This window comes from Schistocerca cancellata, chromosome 1 (genome assembly GCF_023864275.1).
Source record: "Schistocerca cancellata isolate TAMUIC-IGC-003103 chromosome 1, iqSchCanc2.1, whole genome shotgun sequence".
Taxonomy (NCBI): domain Eukaryota; kingdom Metazoa; phylum Arthropoda; class Insecta; order Orthoptera; family Acrididae; genus Schistocerca; species Schistocerca cancellata.
Window position 1 is genome coordinate 751439813 of NC_064626.1, and position 24489 is coordinate 751464301.

General features: G+C 43.3%; 1 protein-coding gene across 1 annotated transcript in view; it reads left to right on the forward strand.

Moving 5' to 3' along the window:
- Positions 1 to 24489, forward strand: part of LOC126100560 (uncharacterized) — a 167739-nt gene that overhangs the window by 51372 nt on the left and 91878 nt on the right. Inside the window, exon 2 of the mRNA XM_049911216.1 lies at positions 14739 to 14860. Coding sequence (XP_049767173.1) covers positions 14739 to 14860 — 122 coding nt within the window. The remainder of the gene's footprint in view (positions 1 to 14738; positions 14861 to 24489) is intronic.

Here is a 24489-nt window from a genome sequence, read left to right on the forward strand (position 1 = left end):
AAGGTGTCTTACCGTCCACAGCTGAGAGCAGTGGGGACAGAGTGGGGGAGGATCGCCGCTTAAAAGATGTCGATGGCCGAGCGGTGGCCGAGCGGTTGTAGGCGCTACAGTCTGGAACCGCGCGACCGATACGGTCGCAGGTTCGAATCCTGCCTCGGGCATGGGTGTGTGTGATATCCTTAGGTTAGTTAGGTTTAAGTAGTTCTAAGTTCTAGGGGACTGATGACCTCAGAAGTTAAGTCCATAGTGCTCAGAGCCATTAGATACAGCAATAGCGGATACCTCAGTAGGCAGTACAGCTGTAGAGGAATGGACATCTCTAAAAAGTACAATCACAGAAGTTGGAAAGAAAAACATAGATACAAAAAAGGTCACTGCGAAGAAATACTTCAGTTGAGCGATGAAAGAAGAAAGTACAAAAATGTTCAGGGAATTTCAGTAATACAGACATACAAGTTGCTGAGGAATGAAATAAATAAGAATTGCAGGGAAGCTAAGACGAAATGGTTGAATGAAAAATGTGAAGAAATCAAAAAAGAAATTATTTTCGGAAGGAGTGACTGAGCACGTATAAGAGTCAAAACAACCTACGGTGAAATTAGAAGGAAGGACGGTAAAATTAAGAGTACAACGGGATCTTACTGTCAAATGCAGAGGAAAGAGCGGATAGGTGGAAAGAGTACATTCAAGGTCTTTATGAAGGGGAAGATTTGTCCGATGTGATAGAAGAAGAAACAAGAGTCGATTTTGATGAGATAAGGGGGGGGGGTCCAGTATTAGAATCAGAATCAAAAAGGCCTTTGGAGGACTTAAGCTCAGATATGGCAGAAGTGACAGATTCCATCAGTATTTCCAAAATCATTGGGGGAAGTGGCAACAAAACGACCATTAAGCTTGGTGTGTAGACTGTATGAGTCTAGCGACATACCATCTGAAGAATATAATCTGAGAAAATATTATCCACACAATTCCGAAGACTGTAAGAGCTGACAAGTGTGAGAATCATCGCAAATCAGCTTAACAGCTCATGCATCTAAGTAGCTGACAAGAATAACATACAGAAGAATGGAAAAGAAAAATCAGGATGTGTTAGATAACGATCAGTTTAGCTTTAGGAAAGGTAAAGGCACCAGAGAGCAATTCTGACGTTACGGTTGATAATGGAAGTAAGACTAAAGAAAAATCAAAACACGTCATAGGATTTGTCGACCTGGGAAAAGCTTCGACAGTGTCAAATGGTGCAAGATGTTCGAATTCTGAGTAAAACAATATCTACAAGAACCAAGTAGGAACAATAAGAGTGGACAACCAAGAGCGAACCGACTGTTCAATCTGGGGATCGAAGAAGCAATGATGGAAATAAAAGAAAGGTTCAGGAGTGGTATTAAAATTCAAGGTGAAAGTATATGAAAGATACGATTCGCTGATGACATTGCTATTCTGAGTGAAAGGGAAAAACAATTACATGATCTGCTGAGTGGAATCAACAGTCTAATGTGAGCCGTGGCGCCACTGAGTTAGTAGACTGTTCTGTCTGGCGCCACTGGCTCAGGTGTAGTATCGACTATCCCTCCTGTGGCCCCATTGCCAGTATCTATGGCAGGCCGACATTCCGTCGGTTGGTTGGCAACATTCGTGTCGGACGACCGCTCGTGGCCTGGCTGCCCTCTTCCATCTGGCTTTAATTGGCACCACTCAGTAACCGCCGCGACGCACCGTGGATCCATGGAACTTCTTGCTGATAAAGGGGAGTAACATTCTGTAATCCTCGTGGTGATTTGTGTCATTGTCTACCTGCCCTCCTCATTATTTTCTAGTTTGTACCCCTCCCTCAGAGTTTTACTCGGTCGGCTCTTTGGTCGTAAATATAGACCGTAGTATTGTACTAACAAGGGAATGGTCATACTTGTCATGTCGAAACCTGTGTTGCTTTTTTTACCACTGTGAGTTAACATTGCAAGAAGTCTGTATGCAGAATTTTAGCTGCTGACATGACCAGGAAGTCTGTAAACAATTTTATGAAGTAAGACATTATTGTCGCATGGTTTCCACGCTTATAACTGCCTCTTGTACAACCCTGACCTCTCTCGCTACGTTATACCAACGCCATCTAGGGACAAGGTGGCGTTAGCTACGCGCCGCTCTCTTGCCACAGAGGTGAGAGAGCTGATTCCCCCAGAGAAAGCGATCGTATGATAATTAAACATTCGTTGACAAATATGGCTGATATGTTATCTACGACATTCTTTCCAAATAGCTATGAAATAGACACAAATAAATATACGATTGAGAACACGTCCAAATTTTATTTCTTGTAATTACCGCAAAAATGCGAAACATTTATACAATGTTCAAAACATAGGTTTTTTTGTGCACCAAGAACATACAAGCAAAGACGACATATGACAGCCCTGCGAATCACAGACGTTGTTAGATGTCCGTAGACAAAACTGGGCTGGTGTTAGGAATGAATCAGGCCTAATATCAGCATATTTCGAGGAGTGCCACGCATATTTAATCAAATTCTGAAATCGTGGAGAGGAAAATCGATAATGTACTACTGATTGCAGCTTGAGAATATTGTCACGGTGATAGACAGGAAATTGCAGTGATCAGCACACAATAATTTTTCTCTGTTAGTTTTTTGTAAAATGCCTTCCACTGGCGGAAAAATTCTCTGTCTAAAGGTTGAATTACGTTGGTCGTGCCTGGTGGAATCTGAAGCATATCTACTTCTTTGTCAGGGTGGGCTCGAAATACAGCTTTTAATGAATCAGACCTTTTATGACCTGACCACGAATCTAGAAGGAGAAGAGATTTGTTCCCGCAGAACGGAAGAAAAGCATGACGCATGAAAAGTGTAACGTTTTCGTTTCCCATTTTTCCAGACTTCGATGCGTCTACTACAAGACAGTTTGCATAGAACATTGTTCTTTTGACACGTGATCCAAAACGTCCAGTTGGTTATTGAAGACACACATATATTTTAGGCAGCAATGAACCATCCAGACTAATTATGGGTGAGTGCAGTCGTGGACTGTGCAATCGCCTCAATATGTTTTTCCCCTTTGAATGACAGTGTTCTTTTCGCACGCATTTCTTTTTTAAAACCTGATTGATCTGCACTGTACACGTATGATTCACTAAAACTAGCGATCTTATTTTTTTACATTCATAAGAAAAGCTTCTATCATTTCGATTTGTGTCACTTCATTTTCCGACCTGTTTCGCGATACAAATTTTGTTATTTTTCTTGCCACAATTTTATGTGATCTTTTGCAGCGACTAATCCAACTTTGAGAAGCTGTAAATTCTGTAGCGCCTATCGCGTTGGCAATCTCTAACGCCCAATCACGCAAAGTTGTATTGCTCACACCAAATGACTGTTGTCTGGCATCGGTAAATAACTCAAAAAGTCGCGCATTTATCTCCGTCGCAATTTCCAGTCGACTATTACGTCGTCGAGCGACTTGCTTTTTCCATCTATACAATTCACTTTCAGAACGGACAAAGCGATACTTATTTTGAACAGTACTGACACGTAGGCGTTTCTTACCACTTTCGTTCAACCAATACGTCACCGCTTTTTCTTTGTCTGATAAGGTAATTGTAGTTGCTGGTGTTACTTTCGGAGATAATTGATGATGGTACCTGGCACTATCACTCGAAGAGTCTTCATGAGTGCAACTTTCGTCGGTGTCTTCGCCGTCTGTAGAGTCACAGTCTGCAATATCGAGTGTTCCAGTTGTTTCTAGCCACATGTCTGCGCCATTTACATGCTCGTCTAGAAGTTTAACAACCATGTCGCACAACACATAGTCTTCACGCGTGTTTTCTGTTGATTGCTTCATTTGGCGACTGTGGTATATCTCCATGGCAAGCAGCAAAACATTTACAGGGTACGCCATCACCTGTGAGGGGAGATTGAATGTTCACCGTAAAGTGGCTTGCGGAATATAGATGAACATGTACAGAACATCTTTCATATCTCTAACCAGTTTCAGGACGGTATGTTTCGAAATACGTACCAGAAATTAAAAGGACGTGCATGCCACAGAAATGAATATTCGTCTCCCCTTTCCACCAAAACCTTGCAGCGATATTCCTCTTTAGTGAACGCCGCGATAAGACGGCCGCACTTCCAGACCATGCGCACAACGCTCGCGACTCGCCATTTCCATGGGTGGCCAGCCGTCACTGCAAGCGCCAAGCAGGAAACACAGCCATGTTCGTGATTCTTTTTTAGGGACTTCCAGTTCATGTCAGCAGCTACAATTTTGCAAACGGACCTTTTGCACAGTTAAATAACAGTGCTAAAAAAATCAGTACATGTTTCGGCATGACAAGTCTGACCATTCCCTTGTAAGACACTAGTTGTCGTTTGAAAATTTGTCCCTCTGTTATATTGTCTTTCCTTTCTGGTTTGTACCCGATCATTAATGTTCTAATTAATCAGCTACTGGTCATAAATACAACTGTACTAAGGCACAGGTTGCCGTTAAACAAAAGGGTACCTTGTGGTAAGATTTAGATGTTAACCGGTTCAATTCTTTGATTGTAATTGCATTTTTCAGTCATTACTTATAACCTCAACAACTCGTTGTACTGTGTTTGAAAGACCGGCTCGTTATTGGTGTATTTTAGCTGGAGCTGGTGGTTCCGCAGAGTGAGTTCTCTTGTAATACGTGTTCATACGTTTAAGACGTTCTTTCAGAGCGGTCTTAATAACTGGCAACCAGTTTAACTTTGGAAATATTAACAGACATCTGTCACCATGGCTTTAATCAACATAAAATTGTCAGAAGGGACGGGTTGGGATCCAGTCGCACCTTGGTTGCCGATTGAAATTAAGAGGTTGGTTGCTTTGAAGTAAGCCTTATCATTGTCATATTGTTTCCTAATCTATTTAACCTTTAATCACAGGTGCACATCTTAACCCCAAACCTTTCGACAGACAGCTTTCAAATTAAAAGTTACGTCGTCTGTTTTGAGTAATTGAATCACTCTTGTCAGCAATGGTGCTTATATAGTTTCCATGTGTTGCAGAAGGGCGTTTGATAAGAGAAACTGTGTCCAGCCCGGTAGTAAACACCGCTGTTTCACCCGATAACGGAAGGGCTGTAGGTCCGGCCGTCTTGTAATCATTGTCATAACGTTTGCTGTTTTGCACTACAGCACTTCAAATTTCTTTTGTAAAAGCTTATTTAACTTAAGTTTTAAGGTCAAAAGGATTTTGCAAATTTGTTCATTTTGTTAAAGAAAGTTTTATGGTTATATATTGTTAAATAAACAGGTTGTGTGAAAAGAAAGTTATATTGGTGGGTCCTCCCTTCCACGTTTTCCTTAATTCCAGTAAGTACCACATATAATGAGTACAAAATATGGTTTGGGAGTAAATCCAAGAAAGACAAAGGTAAAGAGAAGTAGCAGAAACAGGAACAGAGAGAAACTTAACATAAAGACTGATGGTCACGCAGTAGATAAAGTTAAGGAATTCTACTACCTAGGGAGCAAAATAACCAATGAGGGACGGAGCAAGGAGGACATAAAAAGCAGACTAGCACTGGCAAAAGGGGCATTCCTGGCGAAGAGAAGTCTGATAGTGTCAAACATAGGCCTTAATTTGGGGAAGAAATTCCTGAGAATGTACGTTTGAAGCACAACATTGAATGGTAGTGAAATATGGACTGTGGGAAAACCTGAATAGAAGACAATCGAAGCATTGAAGTATCGTGCTACAGACGAATGTTGAAAATTAGGTGGACTAATAAGGTAAGAAATGAGGAGGATCCGGGCAGAATCGGAGAGGAAAGGAATATGTGGAAAACGCTGAGAAAGAGAATGGGCAGGATGATAGGACATCTGTTAAGACATCAGGGAAAACTTCCATGATCCTATAGGAAGCGGTAGATTGCAAAAGCTGTAGAGGAAGACAGAGACTGAAATACATCAAGCAAAAAATTGAGGACGTATATTGCAAATGCTACTCTGATACGAAGAGGTTGCTACAGGAGATGAATTCGTGGCCGGCAGCATCAAACCAGTCAGAAGACTGATGAATCGAAAAAAGAAAAAAACACCCACGCCCACGGACTGTGTAGTGGCCGTCTACGTCCGCGAAGGGATTCCTGGCACTGATATCTTCCTTTCATCAGCTCGGGGCATGGCATTCACAGCCACGAGGATATGTTTCAGTAATGTCAACGCCCCATCGGGCACCAAACAACAACATGAACGAAACGAGCCCGGTTTTATTCTGAGCACGTCGCCCCCTATTTTTAGGACGATATGAGCAATGCCCGGTAGAAAGTGACTTTAACTGCATTCTGCACCCAAAACGTCAGGCTCCCCACCATAATAGGTACTAGGAACTATGTGAAGTGGTGAGGATTTCATGCTCCACGATACCTGGGGATTTTAACATGGCGATCATTCTGGCCATAACTATCTACAAGTCATTTTGCAATCCGTCGACAGGACAAATGTCTCGTGGGATATTATATCTGATGAGATATGGATCTAGCACTTGTAGACTTCGAGAAAGCTTTTGACAATGTTGATTGGAACACTCTCTTTCAAATTCTGAAGGTGGCAGGGGTAAAATACAGGGAGCGAAAGGCTATTTACAATTTGTACAGAAACCAGATGGCAGTTATAAGATTCGAGGGACATGAAAGGCAAGCAGTGGTTGGGAAGGGAGTGACACATGGTTGTAGCCTCTCCCCGATGTTATTCAATCTATATATTGAGCAAGCAGTAAAGGAAACAAAAAAAAAATTCGGAGTAAGTATTAAAATCCATGGAGAAGAAATAAAAACTTTAAGGTTCGCCGATGACATTGTAATTCTGTCAGAGACAGCAAAGGACTTGGAAGAGCAGTTGAACGGAATGGACAGAGTCTTGAAAGGAAGATATAAGATGAACATCAACAAAAGCAAGACGAGGATAATTGAATGTAGTCGAATTAAGTTGGATGATGCCGAGGGAATTAGATTAGGAGATCAGACACTTGAAGTGGTAGATGAGTTTTGCTATTTGGGGAGCAAAATAAATTATGATGGTCGAAGTAGATAGGATATAAAATGTAGACTGGCAATGGCAACGAAAGCGTTTCTGAAGAAGAGAAATTTGTTAACATCGAGTATAGATTTAAGTGTCAGGAAGTCGTTTATGAAAGCATTTGTATGGAGTGTAGCCATGTATGGAAGAGAAACATGGCCGATAAATAGTTGGGACAAGAAGAGAATAGAATCTCTCGAAATGTGGTGCTACAGAAGAATGCTGAAGATTAGATGGGTAGATCACATAACTAATGAGGAGGTATTGAATAGAATGGGGGAGAAGAGGTGTTTGTGGCACAACTTGACAAGAAGAAGGGACCGGTTCGTAGGACATGTTCTGAGGCATCAAGGGATCACAAATTTAGCACTGGAGGGCAGCGTGGAGGGTAAAAATGGTAGAGGGAGACCAAGAGATGAATACACTAAACAGATTCAGAAGGATGTAGGTTGCAGTATGTACTGGGAGATGAAGAAGCTTGCACAGGATAGAGTAGCATGGAGAGCTGCATCAAACCAGTCTCAGGACTGAAGACCACAACAACAACGGCTTGTATTTGTTTCTAATAATCTCGTCAGTGGCTAGCCTTTAAAGCTTAATCTTGCTTCTTTCCTTCCATTTTAATTTACTGGCATGCTTGGGGCGTGAGTGCAGGGGGAGTGACGACTCTTGCAATCACATGATGCTGCACCGAGTGTGTCAGCTTGTTGTCGTCGCCCACCAGTGGCACGAGACTGGTGTCTCTGGCAGCCGCTGGCGACGTGTACGTGACGTGTCAGTCGTGGTGTGTTGCAGGCGCGGGAAATGAGACTAGTAGATGAGTTTTGCTGTTTGGGGAGAAAAATAACTGATGATGGTCGAAGTAGAGAGGATATAAAATGTAGACTGCCTATAGCAAGGAAAGCGTTTCTGAAGAAGAGAAATTTGTTAACATCGAGTATTGATTTAAGTGCCAGGAAGTCTTTTCTGAAAGTAATTGTATGGACTGTAGCCGTGTATGGAAGTGAAACATGTACGATAAACAGTTTAGACAGGAAGAGAGTAGAAGCTTTCGAAATATTGTGCTACAGAAGAATGCCAAAGATTGGATGGGTAAATTACGTAACTAATGAGGAGGTATTGAATAGAATTGGGGAGAAGAGGAATTTGTTGGACAACTTGACTAGAAGAAGGGATCGGTTGGTAGGACATGTTCTGAGGCATCAAGGGATCACCAATTTAGTATTTGAGGGCAGCGTGGAGGCTAAAAATCGTAGAGGGAGACCAAGAGATGAATACTCTAAGCAGATTCAGAAGGATGTAGGCTGCAGTACGTACTTGGAGATGAAGCAGCTTGCACAGGATAGAGTAGCACGGAGAGCTGCATCAGACCAGTCTCAGGACTAAAGACCACAACAACAACATGGAAAGGACTTTGCCGAATGGTATCCCAACACCCCCACAGCTTCTACTATGCAGTCCTCCGAGATCTCGACGCCCAGCCGCCCATGCCAGACATCCAGATGGAACGGTACAGGACTAATTCGCGGATAACTGCGCTGCCACGCCACAAACTGCAGGGGGTGTTTATACAGACGTGACGCCACGACCAGGTAGGATTGAAAATTCCATGCATGCATCACTTCGTTTTCGTCGTCGATAGCTCATCAACACTCTGGTCAGACCTCATGACCTTCAGGCGACCAGTCAGGTCGTTAACGCTTTCGCTGAACATTACCGATGTACTTGCAATGAAGAGGATGCCTACGTCAGTGCGGATGACACCATCTTGCATTACATCACGTGCACCCTCACCTATTGGGAGGTGGACACTTCACCGGTGGCGATCACATAAGATGAAGTCGACGACGCAATCAATAAGGGCGTAGACAACAAATTGCGCGGCATTGATTGAGTTTTACTAAGCCTTCTGGGGGCTATGGCAATGTGGTGGACGACTATGTTCCAGGAACTGATGACATCTGACCACGCAGTCCCACCCTCCTTTGTTGAGGCCATCATCATTCCGGTTTACAAATTAGCTTACTGTTTGACGGTCACAAATTATCGATCGCTCACTCTACTCAGAGCAGATTAAAAGAACTTTACCTGCTTACTGGCATTGTGTCTCTGCATCTGCGTCTTTGCTCCAGAGAAAAGGACGCCGTCGGTACAAATTAAGATACAGACTGTCACAGGTGAATGCTAAAACTTAATTGTGATGCTGGCGACCTGCAGACTCTGTGCTACAGTCGTTGCTATAGATTTCTATATCACCTTCGATACAGTGTGCTACAGTTTTTTTGTTTTCGGTGGCAGCCAATAAGGGAAATCCATCTCCCTTCATCGACGTCCTCTGGCGCCTTTCGTTGTGCCAGTTCAAGAGTCTAAGTCAACGGACATTTGGCAGCGCTGGTACACATCCACAACTCGATTCGGTAAGGGAGCCCCCTTTCTACCCTCCTGTATTATATTGCTCTAGAGTCCCTCATTGGGGGGACTGTCAACCGAGCTTTCTGGACTCACCTTTCACCACCACATCTTTTGCTGCCAGGTAGACGCTGAGGACCTCCTCTTCCTTGTGCACCCCAGCTCCGAGATTCAAACAGTCCTCGAACTAATTACGCATTATGGGGCTATGAAATGCAGTGCCATTAACACGCCTAAATCTTCTTCGATGTCCATTGGACAAGGCCTAAGCACCCCTGCTGCTAGTGCGGACTTTCTGGTAACTGGTCATTACCTTTAACCACACCATCACACATACAGACGTGACGAATTTCCGTCGCCTGCTACATATCATCCGCAACGACGTCTGCCAGAACCTCCTGCGCCACCAGGACACCATTCAATGCCTTGAGTTCCTTAATTGTTATGTGGCATGAAAATTGATCCAAGTGCTCCCTCCATGACTGCGATTGGGCACAATCTTGAGGCGACCTTTGGGTATTATCTTCTGACTGGTTCAAAGTTTAAAGTCCGTTACGAGCGATGGTGGCCGCGGTCTCATCAACATCCAGATGCAAGCTGCGGCCTCATGTATGCGTACTAAGAGAAAACAATAGACTGCTTGGGGCACATCCTTAACACGCAGCTTGCCTGAGGTCCTCCTGCATGCGTCTACCTCATCAGTGGTGTCTGTTGGCCACATCGTGCCTCACCTAGCGCTCTTCTCGACCTCTTTCATCGACTATAGGTATACACATACTGATCTCCCAGACACACGTACCACAAGACCAAGAATTTTTACATACTACTGTCGTGCCATGTTACCCATAACGTACTGGAGACCAAATACTCCTCCATCTGGTGGCCCATAAAGTGGAGTACCATCTACCAGACTTACAGCCTAGGGACATTAGGGCCATGTGGTATCACATAGACAACAGGAAATTTGCCACAAAACAGGGATTGCACAACATCAGTTTGTCAGATTTCCCTCTTTGACTCCTTTGCCGTCATCTGGACACTGATGCCCGCTGCCTGACGTGTGGCTCTTTGCACGATGTCTGGCGATTCGCTACTCATACAGCAAATGACTGCCTGTTACATCCGAGTGCCACTGGATGCGATCTTTCCGCGAAGGTTTCTATACCCGGAGGACACACATTTTCCTGCAGCCAAACATCATGCCATTGCGTGGGTGAAGGGGTGGGACCTATTTATAAATAGCCCACGTGCTCTCGAACACACGTCACGTTACCGACTTTTATTTTCCAACAGTTTTAGAGGGGTCTTTGTTACATCTACACTTAGTTGGGGAGTGCTCGGAGCTGAGAGCACCTACTCCCCTTCCTCCTCGGGCGTTGTCTGAGTTCCAACCAACTTTGATCGATCGATTCTACCTCTGAACTCATTAAAAATGTGTGGATGTTTTTACCCGTTAAGCGTAGATGATGTCTGTTCCATATAATTTCATAATAATAGTAAAGATTAAAATAAATGAGTGAATAAAACCTTCCACTTCTGTTGATTCCTATGTCTCCACATGCTCGGTAGGAGGCAGACACTTTGGCCAGATCTCGAGATTTGACCTTCCACCAGTGCCTTCTCTGCCTCTCCACCCCCCCCCCCACCCCCCCAACCCGAGCCTCCACTGGTCTGTTCCTACGAAAAAAGGAAAAAAGTGGTCATCACATCTGACTGCTATGCAGAGGGCACAGTTTCGATTCCCGGTCCAGAGATTTTCTGCGTTCGGGGGTTTGGGTGCTCCGTTGTCCTCATCATCATTCCATCATCATCGACACTCAGGTCAAGCAATATGACGTCAACGGAAAAGCCTTGCAGCTCGGCTGCCGATGTTCCCCACATAGGGACTTCCGGCCCTCAGTGCCATACGATCATTTCATTTCACGGTCATAGGCCGGCGTCCCTTATTTTCTCATTTCTTAAGGGGTCAAATCGGGAAATACTGCATCCTCTTCTCAAGAAGTGCATTTCTAAATCTCTACGTCCCTTTTATTTCTTTCTGCGAGTTTCCAGCAGTCACTCACGAAACTTTTTACCTGTCCCATGATGGATTTCTATAATTGCTTTTGAACCTTTGGACTCATTTTTAAAGGTCAAAGTCTGGGATTTAATTTTTGGATATCCGCCTTTCTCTTGCTTATCTGGTGTTGGATAACTCTGTCACATCTTCTGTCAAGTGGCAGGATACTAGCTAGATAATTAAAGTCTATACACACTTTGATCGGATCACTGCCCAAGTACAAGTGACTGCTCTCTTCTCCGCAACATACATCGTCTTCTCAAAATTAATTTTAAACACCGACTTCTTGTATTCATCCAACAACTTTTAAGTTGTATCCTTTTAATTGTTTGCTTCAACGACCTGATCATCAGCACAGAAAAGTGTATACATATATTGCTTCCCTACTTCAGTCCCAATGTACATCCATTTTCTACACCAGAGATCCAGTGCTTTATTTCGACATACATCATAAAGAGTGTGGGCAACAGAAAGCATCCTCGTTTCAGTCCTTCAGTTATTGTGAAGGAATTAGAAACTTCTTTCCCCATTTTAATGACATATGCTGCCGAGTTTTAGAGATTTGTGATATTTCTTAGATAAATTTTTGGGAATTCTCCTAACCACAGAACCTCCAACAAAATCTTTAGTGGTATTGTGTCCTATACTTTCTTGAAATCTATGAAGACCAAATGACTACTACTGGTCATTAACTGCAGTCCACCTACTGTGTACTGACATCACCGATCGAGGTGGTACAGTGGTAAGAAAGACACTGGACTCACATTCAGGAGGAAAACAGTTGAAATCCCCACTCGGTGAAACAGATTTAGGCTTTCCATGGCTGCCCTGAACCAACTAGGGATAGTTCCTTTTGGAAGAAAATGTTTCATCCAGTAAACATCGGCAAATGAAATAAATATTTATAATATAAAAATCGATTTAATTTGCCAGTAATTTCTAAATTTATTGAACAGCCCGTTTCGAAGCATAAATCTTCATCTTCAGGTGGCACCATATAATTATGGGAACATAAACCTGTGACGGTCGGGCATTCAGTCCTGGAAGGTCACACCCATGTCAAACAGATGCATGAGAGCGTAGGGCTAGCAACTAAAGCGCCCGCTGGACAGCACAACAGGGAAGTGCAGACAGCCCAGAAGCCATCTGACCATAGCAGCCTAAACAGCACGACATGGGAGTGTCTACTGCAGACGGCCCAGAAGCCAGCTGACCACAGAGGCCTTGACAGCGTTATACGGAAGGGACTAGTGCAGACGGCCCAGAAGCAGCGGTCACCTGGCTTCTGCGCTGTTTTTAAAAGTAACTTTCGTGTCTTGCTGTCCAGACGGGTGTTGTAGCTGCTGGTCGTACGCTCTCATGCGTATTTTTATGTGAATATGACCCCAGGACTGCCTAGCCCGACTACCACACGTTTATCTTCCTATAATTACGTATTGGCACCTGAAGTTGAATCTTTATGCTTCGAAACTGGCCGTGCAATAAATTAAATAATTACTGGCAACTGGATCGGATTTTTATTCTACAGGTAACTCCTTTATGAAAAACAAGGACGAAATTCTCCCCCACACTTTCCAAATTCTAGCTTGTATGAGACAGGCGAAATACCCTCAGACTTCAAGAAGAATATAATAATTCCAATTCCAAAGAAAGAAGGTGTTGAAAGATGTGAAAATTACCGAACTATCAGTTTAATAAGTCACAGCTGCAAAATACTAACACGAATGCTTTACAGACGAATGGAAAAACTGGTAGAAGCCGACCTCGGGGAAGATCAGTTTGGATTCCGTAGAAATGTTGGAATACGTGAGGCAATACGGACCTTACGACTTATCTTAGAAAATAGATTAAGGAAAGGCAAACCTACATTTCTAGCATTTGTAGACTTAGAGAAAGCTTTTGACAATGTTGACTGGAAATACTGTCTATCACATTCTAAAGGTGGCAGGGGTAAAATACAGGGAGAGAAAGGCTATTTACAATTTGTACAGAAACCAGATGGCAGTTATAAGAGTCGAGGGACATGAAAGGGAAGCAGCGGTTAGGAAGGGAGTGAGACAGGGTTGTAGCGTCTGCCCGATGTTATTCAATCTATATATTGAGCAAGCAGTAAAGGAAACAAAAGAAAAATTCGGAGTAGGTATTAAAATCCATGGAGAAGAAATAAAAACTTTGAGGTTCGCCGATGACATTGTAATTCTGTCAGAGACAGTAAAGGACTTGGAAGAGCAGTTGAACGGAATGGACAGTGTCTTGAAAGGAGGATTAAGATGAACATCAACAAAAGCTAAACGTGGATAATGGAATGTAGTCGAATTAAGTTGGGTGATGCTGAGGGAATTAGATTAGGAAATGAGACACTTGAAGTCGTAGATGAGTTTTGGTATTTGGGGAGCAAAATAAATGATGATGGTCGAAGTAGAAAGGATATAAAATGTAGACTGGCAATGGCAACGAAAACGTTTCTGAAGAAGAGAAATTTGTTAAAATCGAGTATAGATTTAAGTGTCAGGAAGTCGTTTATGAAAGCATTTGTATGGAGTGTAGTCATGTATGGAAGTGAAACATGGACGATAGATAGTTGGGAGAAGAAGAGAATAGGAGCTCTCGAAATGTGGTGCTACAGAAGAATGCTGAAGATTAGATGGGTAGATCACATAACTAATGAGGAGGTATTGAATAGAATGGGGGAGAAGAGGTGTTTGTGGCACAACTTGACAAGAAGAAGGGACCGGTTCGTAGGACATGTTCTGAGGCATCAAGGGATCACAAATTTAGCACTGGAGGGCAGCGTGGAGGGTAAAAATGGTAGAGGGAGAGCAAGAGATGAATACACTAAACAGATTCAGAAGGATGTAGGTTGCAGTAAGTACTGGGAGTTGAAGAAGCTTGCACAGGATAGAGTAGCATGGAGAGCTGCATTAAACCAGTCTCAGGACTGAAGACCACAACAAAAACAGCTTGTATTTGTTTTCAATACTCTCGTCAGTAGCTAGCCGTTAAAGCTTCATCTTGCTTCTTTCCTTCCATTTTAATTTACTGGCATGCTTGGGGCGTGAGGGCAGGGGGACTGACGACTCTTGTAATCACACGATGCTGCACCGAGTGTGTCAGCTTGTTGTTGTCGCCCACCAGTGGCACAACAGTGGTGTCTCTGGCAGCCGCTGGCGACGTGTACGTGTACGTGTGTACGTGTGTACGTGTGTTGCAGGCGCAGGTCGCGGTCGGCGGATGGCGGCCGAGCCTGGCGTCGGCGCTGCGCGCTTTGCTGCGCTCCCTCTGCTTCGGCACCTCGGTGACCACGGGCATATTCGTCTTCCACTGCCTCTTCAGGTGAGTCCGTCCGACACTCCTCATACCTCTCCAGCAGCAAAGTTCGTGCAACGCTGTAAAGCTGATGCATTCAGTTGTTCTGAAAGCGGTGCTGATATTCAAGATAATAAAAGCGGGTTAAAAGCTGTGGGCTATCTGGGGAAGATTTCCTTGCATTACTGAGCAACTGTTTTTTTTACCAGGTATCCAGTCGAGTTTGCCAAATTGCCAACCAGACTAACATTAATTATAATCTTTTAATAGGCACCTTACGACAACCGGTGATATATATATATATATATATATATATATATATATATATATATATATATATATATATATAAGAGAGAATTTAAATAAAAAAGAATAAATCAGTTTATATTTGGACATTTATTTTAACATTGATCATTGTTTCGTTAAAATTTCAGCATATTAAACTTGATTCATAACTAAACTGGTGCCTCATTTAGGATTGTGAAAATGTGAGTTTGTAATCTTACAGAACACATCAATTATAGAGCAGAGATTGGGAGACTGCATACAACCCTGTATTCATAAAACGTCACACAGAGAACGTTGACACGTATTCAAGAGGAAATTAACCACAACCAACCGATTCAATTTTTACCCAAAGAAGTTATAGTCGTAGCGCAATCCTGTCTGTCATACTGGTATACTAAATTCGTACTAATTGTCTGTAAAATCTTCTCGAAAAGAATATCTGAGGGCTACTTTGATGATTACACCACATGCTTCACGTGGTCAACTTGGTTTACACAAAGAGTGGTAACACCACAATAATTTTTATGATTAAAATAAATTATATCAAAACGCAATTTACAAAAGAAAAACCTCAAACTGGTTACTATCGTCATACTATTAACCTGATGGGTCAAACAATTATATAAGCAGGTGGTACTGGTCTCACAAAGTACACCCCACGTGGGTTGAACATAAAGAAAAGTTGCTATATTGAAAAAATATTGTCAAGACGAGACGTTATAATCTCATGCACATTCGCATTTAAGATTGATGATCTTACTTAGAGTCATGGATCCTCAACACGTGGTTCCACTTTGCTCACAAAGTAGTGACAAAGCAACTACTGGAAGATATTCTGATTTTCACACTCGAATTACACTGTTTTGCAATTTAAGATAACATAAGATATTTTAGATATAAACACGAAACAAAGGTGATTAAATTTTCAGTTAGGCTGAACTTAAGAAATCCATTGTCCTATGGGCTTAGCAGAGACTCGCTTAGCTGTAGGTCTTACCACTTCAGACGCTCGCCGCGGGTCGACTGGCGTGGGCCCCTACCGAGGGTGCCTCACAGATACAGTTGGAAGTGACCAGAGAGGCAGCTTCCTATACCTACATGACAAGGGACGGACAGGACCATTCCAAGAATAGAAACCTCTTTGCTTTTAGAAAGTGTAGCTACCTGTTCTGACATTGGTCCTACTGTTCTCTAGCAGACAGTCTTGTCTGCTACCATCAAGCATGCAACTAGAAATACATTTGCTCATTCATCCTTTCACACAGAAGGGAAGGAGGATGACAGTGTCTTATCATATACAGTATATTAAAGAAAGCAGATGTAGGTTCCATATGCGATTGTGTGACATGAATTACATATACACTCCTGGAAATTGAAATAAGAACACCGTGAATTCATTGTCCCAGGAAGGGGAAACTTTATTGACACATTCCTGGGGTCAGATACATCACATGATCACACTGACAGAACCACAGGCACATAGACACAGGCAACAGAGCATGCACAATGTCGGCACTAGTACAGTGTATATCCACCTTTCGCAGCAATGCAGGCTGCTATTCTCCCATGGAGACGATCGTAGAGATGCTGGATGTAGTCCTGTGGAACGGCTTGCCATGCCATTTCCACCTGGCGCCTCAGTTGGACCAGCGTTCGTGCTGGACGTGCAGACCGCGTGAGACGACGCTTCATCCAGTCCCAAACATGCTCAATGGGGGACAGATCCGGAGATCTTGCTGGCCAGGGTAGTTGACTTACACCTTCTAGAGCACGTTGGGTGGCACGGGATACATGCGGACGTGCATTGTCCTGTTGGAACAGCAAGTTCCCTTGCCGGTCTAGGAATGGTAGAACGATGGGTTCGATGACGGTTTGGATGTACCGTGCACTATTCAGTGTCCCCTCGACGATCACCAGTGGTGTACAGCCAGTGTAGGAGATCGCTCCCCACACCATGATGCCGGGTGTTGGCCCTGTGTGCCTCGGTCGTATGCAGTCCTGATTGTGGCGCTCACCTGCACGGCGCCAAACACGCATACGACCATCATTGGCACCAAGGCAGAAGCGACTCTCATCGCTGAAGACGACACGTCTCCATTCGTCCCTCCATTCACGCCTGTCGCGACACCACTGGAGGCGGGCTGCACGATGTTGGGGCGTGAGCGGAAGACGGCCTAACGGTGTGCGGGACCGTAGCCCAGCTTCATGGAGACGGTTGCGAATGGTCCTCGCCGATACCCCAGGAGCAACAGTGTCCCTAATTTGCTGGGAAGTGGCGGTGCGGTCCCCTACGGCACTGCGTAGGATCCTACGGTCTTGGCGTGCATCCGTGCGTCGCTGCGGTCCGGTCCCAGGTCGACGGGCACGTGCACCTTCCGCCGACCACTGGCGACAACATCGATGTACTGTGGAGACCTCACGCCTCACGTGTTGAGCAATTCGGCGGTACGTCCACCCGGCCTCCCGCATGCCCACTATACGCCCTCGCTCAAAGTCCGTCAACTACACATACGGTTCACGTCCACGCTGTCGCGGCATGCTACCAGTGTTAAAGACTGCGATGGAGCTCCGTATGCCACGGCAAACTGGCTGACACTGACGGCGGCGGTGCACAAATGCTGCGCAGCTAGCGCCATTCGACGGCCAGCACCGCGGTTCCTGGTGTGTCCGCTGTGCCGTGCGTGTGATCATTGCTTGTACAGCCCTCTCGCAGTGTCCGGAGCAAGTATGGTGGGTCTGACACACCGGTGTCAATGTGTTCTTTTTTCCATTTCCAGGAGTGTAAAATGTGTTTTAAAGTGCAGCAGTGTGACAGATCGGTCTTGTTTATGTGTAAACGTAACACGTTCCACTGCTCAGTCTCCTCCCAGATAGTCAGAAACACTGCAGTAAATTTAGAAGTGGAATGTATGCCGTAAATGACAAGAGATTTAAGAAATTAACATGAAAGGAATCCAACAGAGACCTTTCAACGCCAGAAGAATTTCGAGGATTATAGGAACATATGCAGAGGATTAATGATTGGTAAACAAAACATTTGTAAGGCAGATTCTTGAGTGCCGCTCATCGGTCTGGGAACTATATCATTTCATCGAATCGAAAGTTAGAAGATCGAACGGAGTGTGGAGCACTTCGGCACACGCTGATCTACTCGGCACGAGATTTTTACGAAGATGCGTAACAAACTCCAGTGGCAGGCGCTACATGAGAGGCATTGCGCATCACAGAGGTTCAATGGCAGTAGCAATAGCAGTTTTATTAACCCGTAGATCAACATGCGAGGCAGTACTGTCCCTACAACTTATCTTAGAAAATAGGTTAAAGAAAGGCAGATCCACGTTTATAACATTTTTCGACTAGGAGAAAGTTTGTGCCAATGATGACTGGGCACTCTCTTCGAAATACTGGAGGTGCAGGGATAAAATAGAGGGAGTGAAAGGCTTTTTACAACTTGTACAGAAACCAGACGGCATTTATAAGAGTCGAGGGGGATGAAGAGGATTCAGTGGTTGAGAAGGGAGGGCGACAGCGTTGTAGTCTACCCTCGATGTTATTCAATCTCTACATTGAGTAAGCAGGAAAGGAAACCAAAGGAAAAATTGAAGTAAGAATTAATGTTTAGGGAGAAGAAATAAAAACTTTGAGGTTTTGCCGATGACATCATAGTTCTATCACAGACAACAAACGACTTGTAAGAGCAGTTGAACGGAATGGACAATCTCTTGAGAGGAAGATTAGTTTGATAGATCAAGTAACTAATGAGGAGGTACTGAATAGAATAGGGAGGAAAGAAATTTGTGTTGCAACCTGATTAGAAGAAGGGAGCGCTTGGTAGAACACATTCTGAGGCATAAAGGGGTCACTAATTTAGTATTATGGGGAAGTGTGGGTGGTAAAAGTCATAGTGAGAGACCAAGAGATGAATACGATAAGCAGATTCAGAAGGCTGTATGTTCCAGTAGTTATTTGGAGACGAAGGGCCTTGCACAGGATAGAGTAGCATGGAGAGCTGCATCAAACCAGTCCTCATATTTAATACCAAAACAGCAACAGATAATTTCTACTATGATATTCGACATGTCGTGGTACTACAATTTAAAAGAAGAAGTAATTCATATACAGGGTGGTCAGAAACAGTCTAAAATACTTGTAAGGATCTTGCAGTGTAGACTGTGCCGGTAAATGGAAATGCCGTGTGGCTAGGGCCTCCTGGTGAATAGACCGTTCGCCTGGAGCAAGTATTTCGAGTTGACGCCACTTTGGCGACTTGCGTGTAGATGGGGATGAAATGATGATGATACGGACAACACAACACCCAGTCCATGAGCGGAAAAAATCTCCGACTCAGCCAGGAATCGAATCCGGGCCGTTAGGTATGACATTCCGTCGCGCTGACCACTTTTTTTTTTAAATATCATTTTGTTCTATATTGTTCGTTGAATTTGTTCGTGGTGGACGTCCGATGACACTCGTTCAGGTTGTTCGTTGATCGATGAACTCAGTTTTTTTTTATTACAGAGGGCAGCTGACCTTCTGGCCGAACACGCTGAGCTACAGTGCCGGCGTCCACTCAGCCACCAGGGGCGGACGACTGTGCTGGCGGTGGCACTTGAAGATACGCTGGAAACAGTGTTTACCGTCCCAGCAGCGCATTTTCATATCAAATACAGGCCACTTGAGCTAAAGAACGCCATGGCAACTTTTCAGCGTTTGTTAGTTGCGGTAGTGAGAGGATTAAACCGAAAAACTCGTCTAGTCTATCTCGATGATATAAATGCCTGTTCAAAGAATTTACCGGAGCATGTGAGACATTTGGATGTCGTTTGTGGTAGATTACGATCAGCACATTTAACGTAAAGTTCATTTTGCGCAAACTCAAGTAAACTATTTGGGGCACGTGTTTAGTGAGCGTGGCGTACGGACTGAACCTCGTCTTACAGATGCAATTCAAAATTATCCGATATGTCAAATAACTAAGCAGGTACAGTCGTTCATTGTCCTCTGTAATTATTATAGACGGTTCGCGATAGACTTTGCGAAAACAGCCGGACCAATGAACAAGCTATTGAAGAAGGGGACTAAATTCCATTGGTCGCAGGAGTGTCAGGAAGCATTCGAAAAATTGAAAGAAATATTAGTTTGAGATCCAGTATTTCGAGAAATAGTTTATCCTATCGTGTGATCTTTCAAATGAGGTAGCCGGTTGTGTTTTGGGACAGATAGTAGATGGCCAGGGAACATCCGGTAGCTTACGCTTCAAGGCACTTAAACAAGGCAGAGCGTAACTATTCAACAACGGAGAAAGAGATGTTGACGGTCATACATGGTATTACATATTTTCGGTGTTACCTGTATGGTAGAAAGCTTATGATCGTGACAGATCATGACACATTGAGATGGTTGCTTGGTTTCAAAGATCCATGTAGTAGATTAACTCGGTGGCACTTAAGCTTAGTGAATTCAAGTACGAGGTAATCCACAAGCAAGGGGATCACACGCAACTGCAGTTTCGTTAAATCGCGGGGTAGCAATGTTAAGTACGCTAGGGAAGGGCGTTGAAGAGTGGCAGCAGGTACAGGCAATGGATAAAGAGTACCAGGCAGCTCGGGAGGGGCTTGTAGCATCTTCTTGAGGCAGCTGTGGAAGTGGGTTTATCTAACCGTTTAATTCTTTACTGTACACTAAGAGATACGAGGATGTACAAGATGTTATTTAAATAGGCTTGTTTTTTACTATGTGCTCAAATAGTTCAGTAAATTCCGCCCAACGTACATGTTGTATACTTGCATATGTTCGTACAAAACGATTAAATTCTCAGAAAATCTATATCTACATCTACATTTATACTCCGCAAGCCACTCAACGGTGTGTGGCGGAGGGCACTTTACGTGCCACTGTCATTACCTCCCTTTCCTGTTCCAGTCACGTATGGTTCGCGGGAAGAACGACTGCCGGAAAGCCTCCGTGCGCGCTCGAATCTCTCTGATTTTACATTCGTGATCTCCTCGGGAGGTATAAGTAGGGGGAAGCAATATATTCGATACCTCATCCAGAAACGCACCATCTCGAAAACTGGACAACAAGCTACACCGAGATGCAGAGCGCCTCTCTTGCAGAGTCTGCCACTTGAGTTTGCTAAACATCTCCGTAACGCTATCACGCTTACCAAATAACCCTGTGACGAAACGTGCCGCTCTTCTTTGAATATTCTCTATCTCCTCTGTCAACCTGACCTGGTACGGATCCCACACTGGTGAGCAATACTCAACTATAGGTCGAACGAGTGTTTTTTAAGCCTCCTCCTTTGTTGATGGACTACATTTTCTAAGGACTCTCCCAATGAATCTCAACCTGGCACCCACCTTACCAACAATTAATTTTATATGATCATTCCATTTCAAATCGTTCAGCACGTATACTCCCAGATATTTTACAGAAGTAACTGCTACCAGTGTTTGTTCCGCTATCATATAATCATACAATAAAGGATCCTTCTTTCTATATATTCGCAAAACATTACATTTGTCTATGTTAAGGTTCAGTTGCCACTCCCTGCACCAAGTGCCTATCCGCTGCAGATCTTCCTGCATTTCGCTGTAATTTTCTAATGCTGCAGCTTCTCTGTATACTACAGCATCACCCGCGAAAAGCCACATGGAACTTCCTACACTCCCCTGTGGCACGCCAGAGGTTACTTTAACGTCTGTATACGTCTCTCCATTGATAACAACATGCTGTGTTCTGTTTGCTAAAAACTCTTCAATCCAGTCACACAGCTGGTCTGATATTCCGTAGGCTCTTACTTTGTTTATCAGGCGACAGTGCGGAACTGTATCAAACGCCTTCCGGAAGTCAAGGAAAATGGTAGCTACCTGGGAGCCTGTATCTAATATTTTCTGGGTCTCATGAACAAATAAAGCGAGTTGGGTCTCACACGATCGCTGTTTCCGGAATCCGTGTTGATTCCTATAGAGTAGATTCTGGGTTTCCAGAAATGACATGATACTCGAGCAAAAAACATGTTCTAGAATTCTACAACAGATCGATGTCAGAGATATAGGTCTACGGTTTTACGCATCTGCTCGACGACCCTTCTTGAAGAGTGGGACTACCTGTGCTATTTTCCAATCATTTGGAACCTTCCGTTCCTCTAGAGACTTGCGGTACACGGCTGTTAGAAGGGGGGCAAGTTCAGTTGGCTTACTTGTGGATGAAATTTTGATATCAGAATATGCTTGATGTTACAATCCCACAGATAATTTTTCCATTTATTGCATTTAATGTTTGGAGTAATATCTGTTAGAAATGCAATGTAATCCCTAAGAATTCTTCTGACGATGACAGGCGCTGCTGTGGTCTTCGTAGCGTACAGTTTGACATATTTAGAAAAAAAAAGATGATAACGGGCCACTAAGTACTTGTACTGGATCGGCAACGTCAATATTTACATTTTTGATCGATTTTATCCCAATTACTTGCATTTCCTTTCTAAGTTGTACAAGCAAATATGATATCGTAACATAGTCCACAAAATGTTACACAATGTTAGTCCTCTCGGCGAATTGCGTGCGACAAAATAATATCCTCCAATCACGTATTGCAATTTTTATCAGTTGTGTTATTATGTATTCTAATTTTAACACTCATAACCGGAAGTAACGTCTCGATTATGTGATCAACTTACAAACATACATTGCTGTTTGTAAGGCTCGAGACATATTTGCTGTCATCAATATCTAATCAATGTTTATACCGCGATACTTACTTGCAGTCTTCAGTATTATCGGCGAATATGGAGTTGAATGCTGGAGAAAGGGCAGTACATGTCATATTAATGTACGAGGTCACACATTGACACTACAGTGCGCGATTTAATTCTATAAACTAATGACATCATGGAATACTCTGTGAACTGGCAGTAACAAATACGCGCCTATCCGATGTGAAACAAGTAACACATTGCAACAAATACATACTAAGTATTAATTATCCCTACAATATGAGTGTCTGACGTTGCTATAAGACTATCCCTAGTATACTAGTAAATAGACGATGAAAAACAAATCCAGTCACAGCGCAATAGTTTTTATTGTAAAACAATTACCCCTACCGGCGTAGGATGGGAATAGGATAGACAAGCGGGAGATTTGGAGGTCTACACGTAACCGTTCATAGTAGATGAAGACCAACGTGCAGACATCACACCAGTAAGGTCTCTCTGTCAGAACTTCTGGCTGCTCCACAGGTGAAAGATAGGCCGACACACACACACACACAGACACACACACACACACACACACACACACACACACACACCTTAGAGATGCCGCCCAACAGGAAGCAGCCAAGGCGACTAAACTGGTAGGTTCCATTTTGTCAGACCAACCAGCAGTATGCAGGCAACCTTAAAAATTTTATATTACACATCTCTTTAAATGTCGAGAATATTTCCAGCAATGATGTGGCATTGTCAACATACGCAGTTTGCAGGGTGCGGTATGTGTTCCAGTGGACAGACCGTCAACGACGAACTTGTGTTTAAATGCATCCTTACGATGTCATGAAGTGTGCATTGGAATACAAAGTTCTTGATGATACTGAGTAGGTAACTGTATAAGCACGTGAAGAGGAAGTTCAATGCAAGATGCTATACCTACACCAATAGGTTTCAATGGAATACATGTGGAATTCAAAGCATACAAAAAGCAATTGCGAAATACTGTTGTACAGCGAATGTGATCGATGTGGAACGAAGAAGAATAACAATTTTTTCATAATGCGGGGCCACAGTCAAGATGGTATACGCAGTGATGAAACAAAGCAGTAGGCTTTACCAGAAATATTGATCCTTAGCCAATGTGTCTAATAGTGTATAGTATGATACAGTATGCCATCTTAGGCACTGTATAACACTTAAAACACTTGGTAATGGCACTTTGGAGCCGAAATCATGATTGTGTAAGTGTAAGTGTAACACTGCATATAAAAAACAGTCTAATGGCGATACTAACTTTAAAGAAGGAGAATAAGTGTGTTTTAAAGTGCAATAAATGTAATAAGTGTAGTCGCTGTGTCAGAACATTGAATGTGTGTATAATATATGGGATGAAATTAAAAACGTTTTCATTAATTGATATTTTTATAAGTTGCAACAAGTGGTAAATTACATCATGCATATTATTATTATGTTTTCGTGGAAATGGATGTATGTTAACAGAGCTTAATACCAAACTCTTTATTCAGGAAGATGTGTATTGGGGTATTTTTTGTTTTTTGTTTTATAAGATGACTATCGGAACGTAATCTTAAATTCCTCCTATGTAAACTAGTGTGTACTGCCATATGTCACGGTACTACGGGAACACATA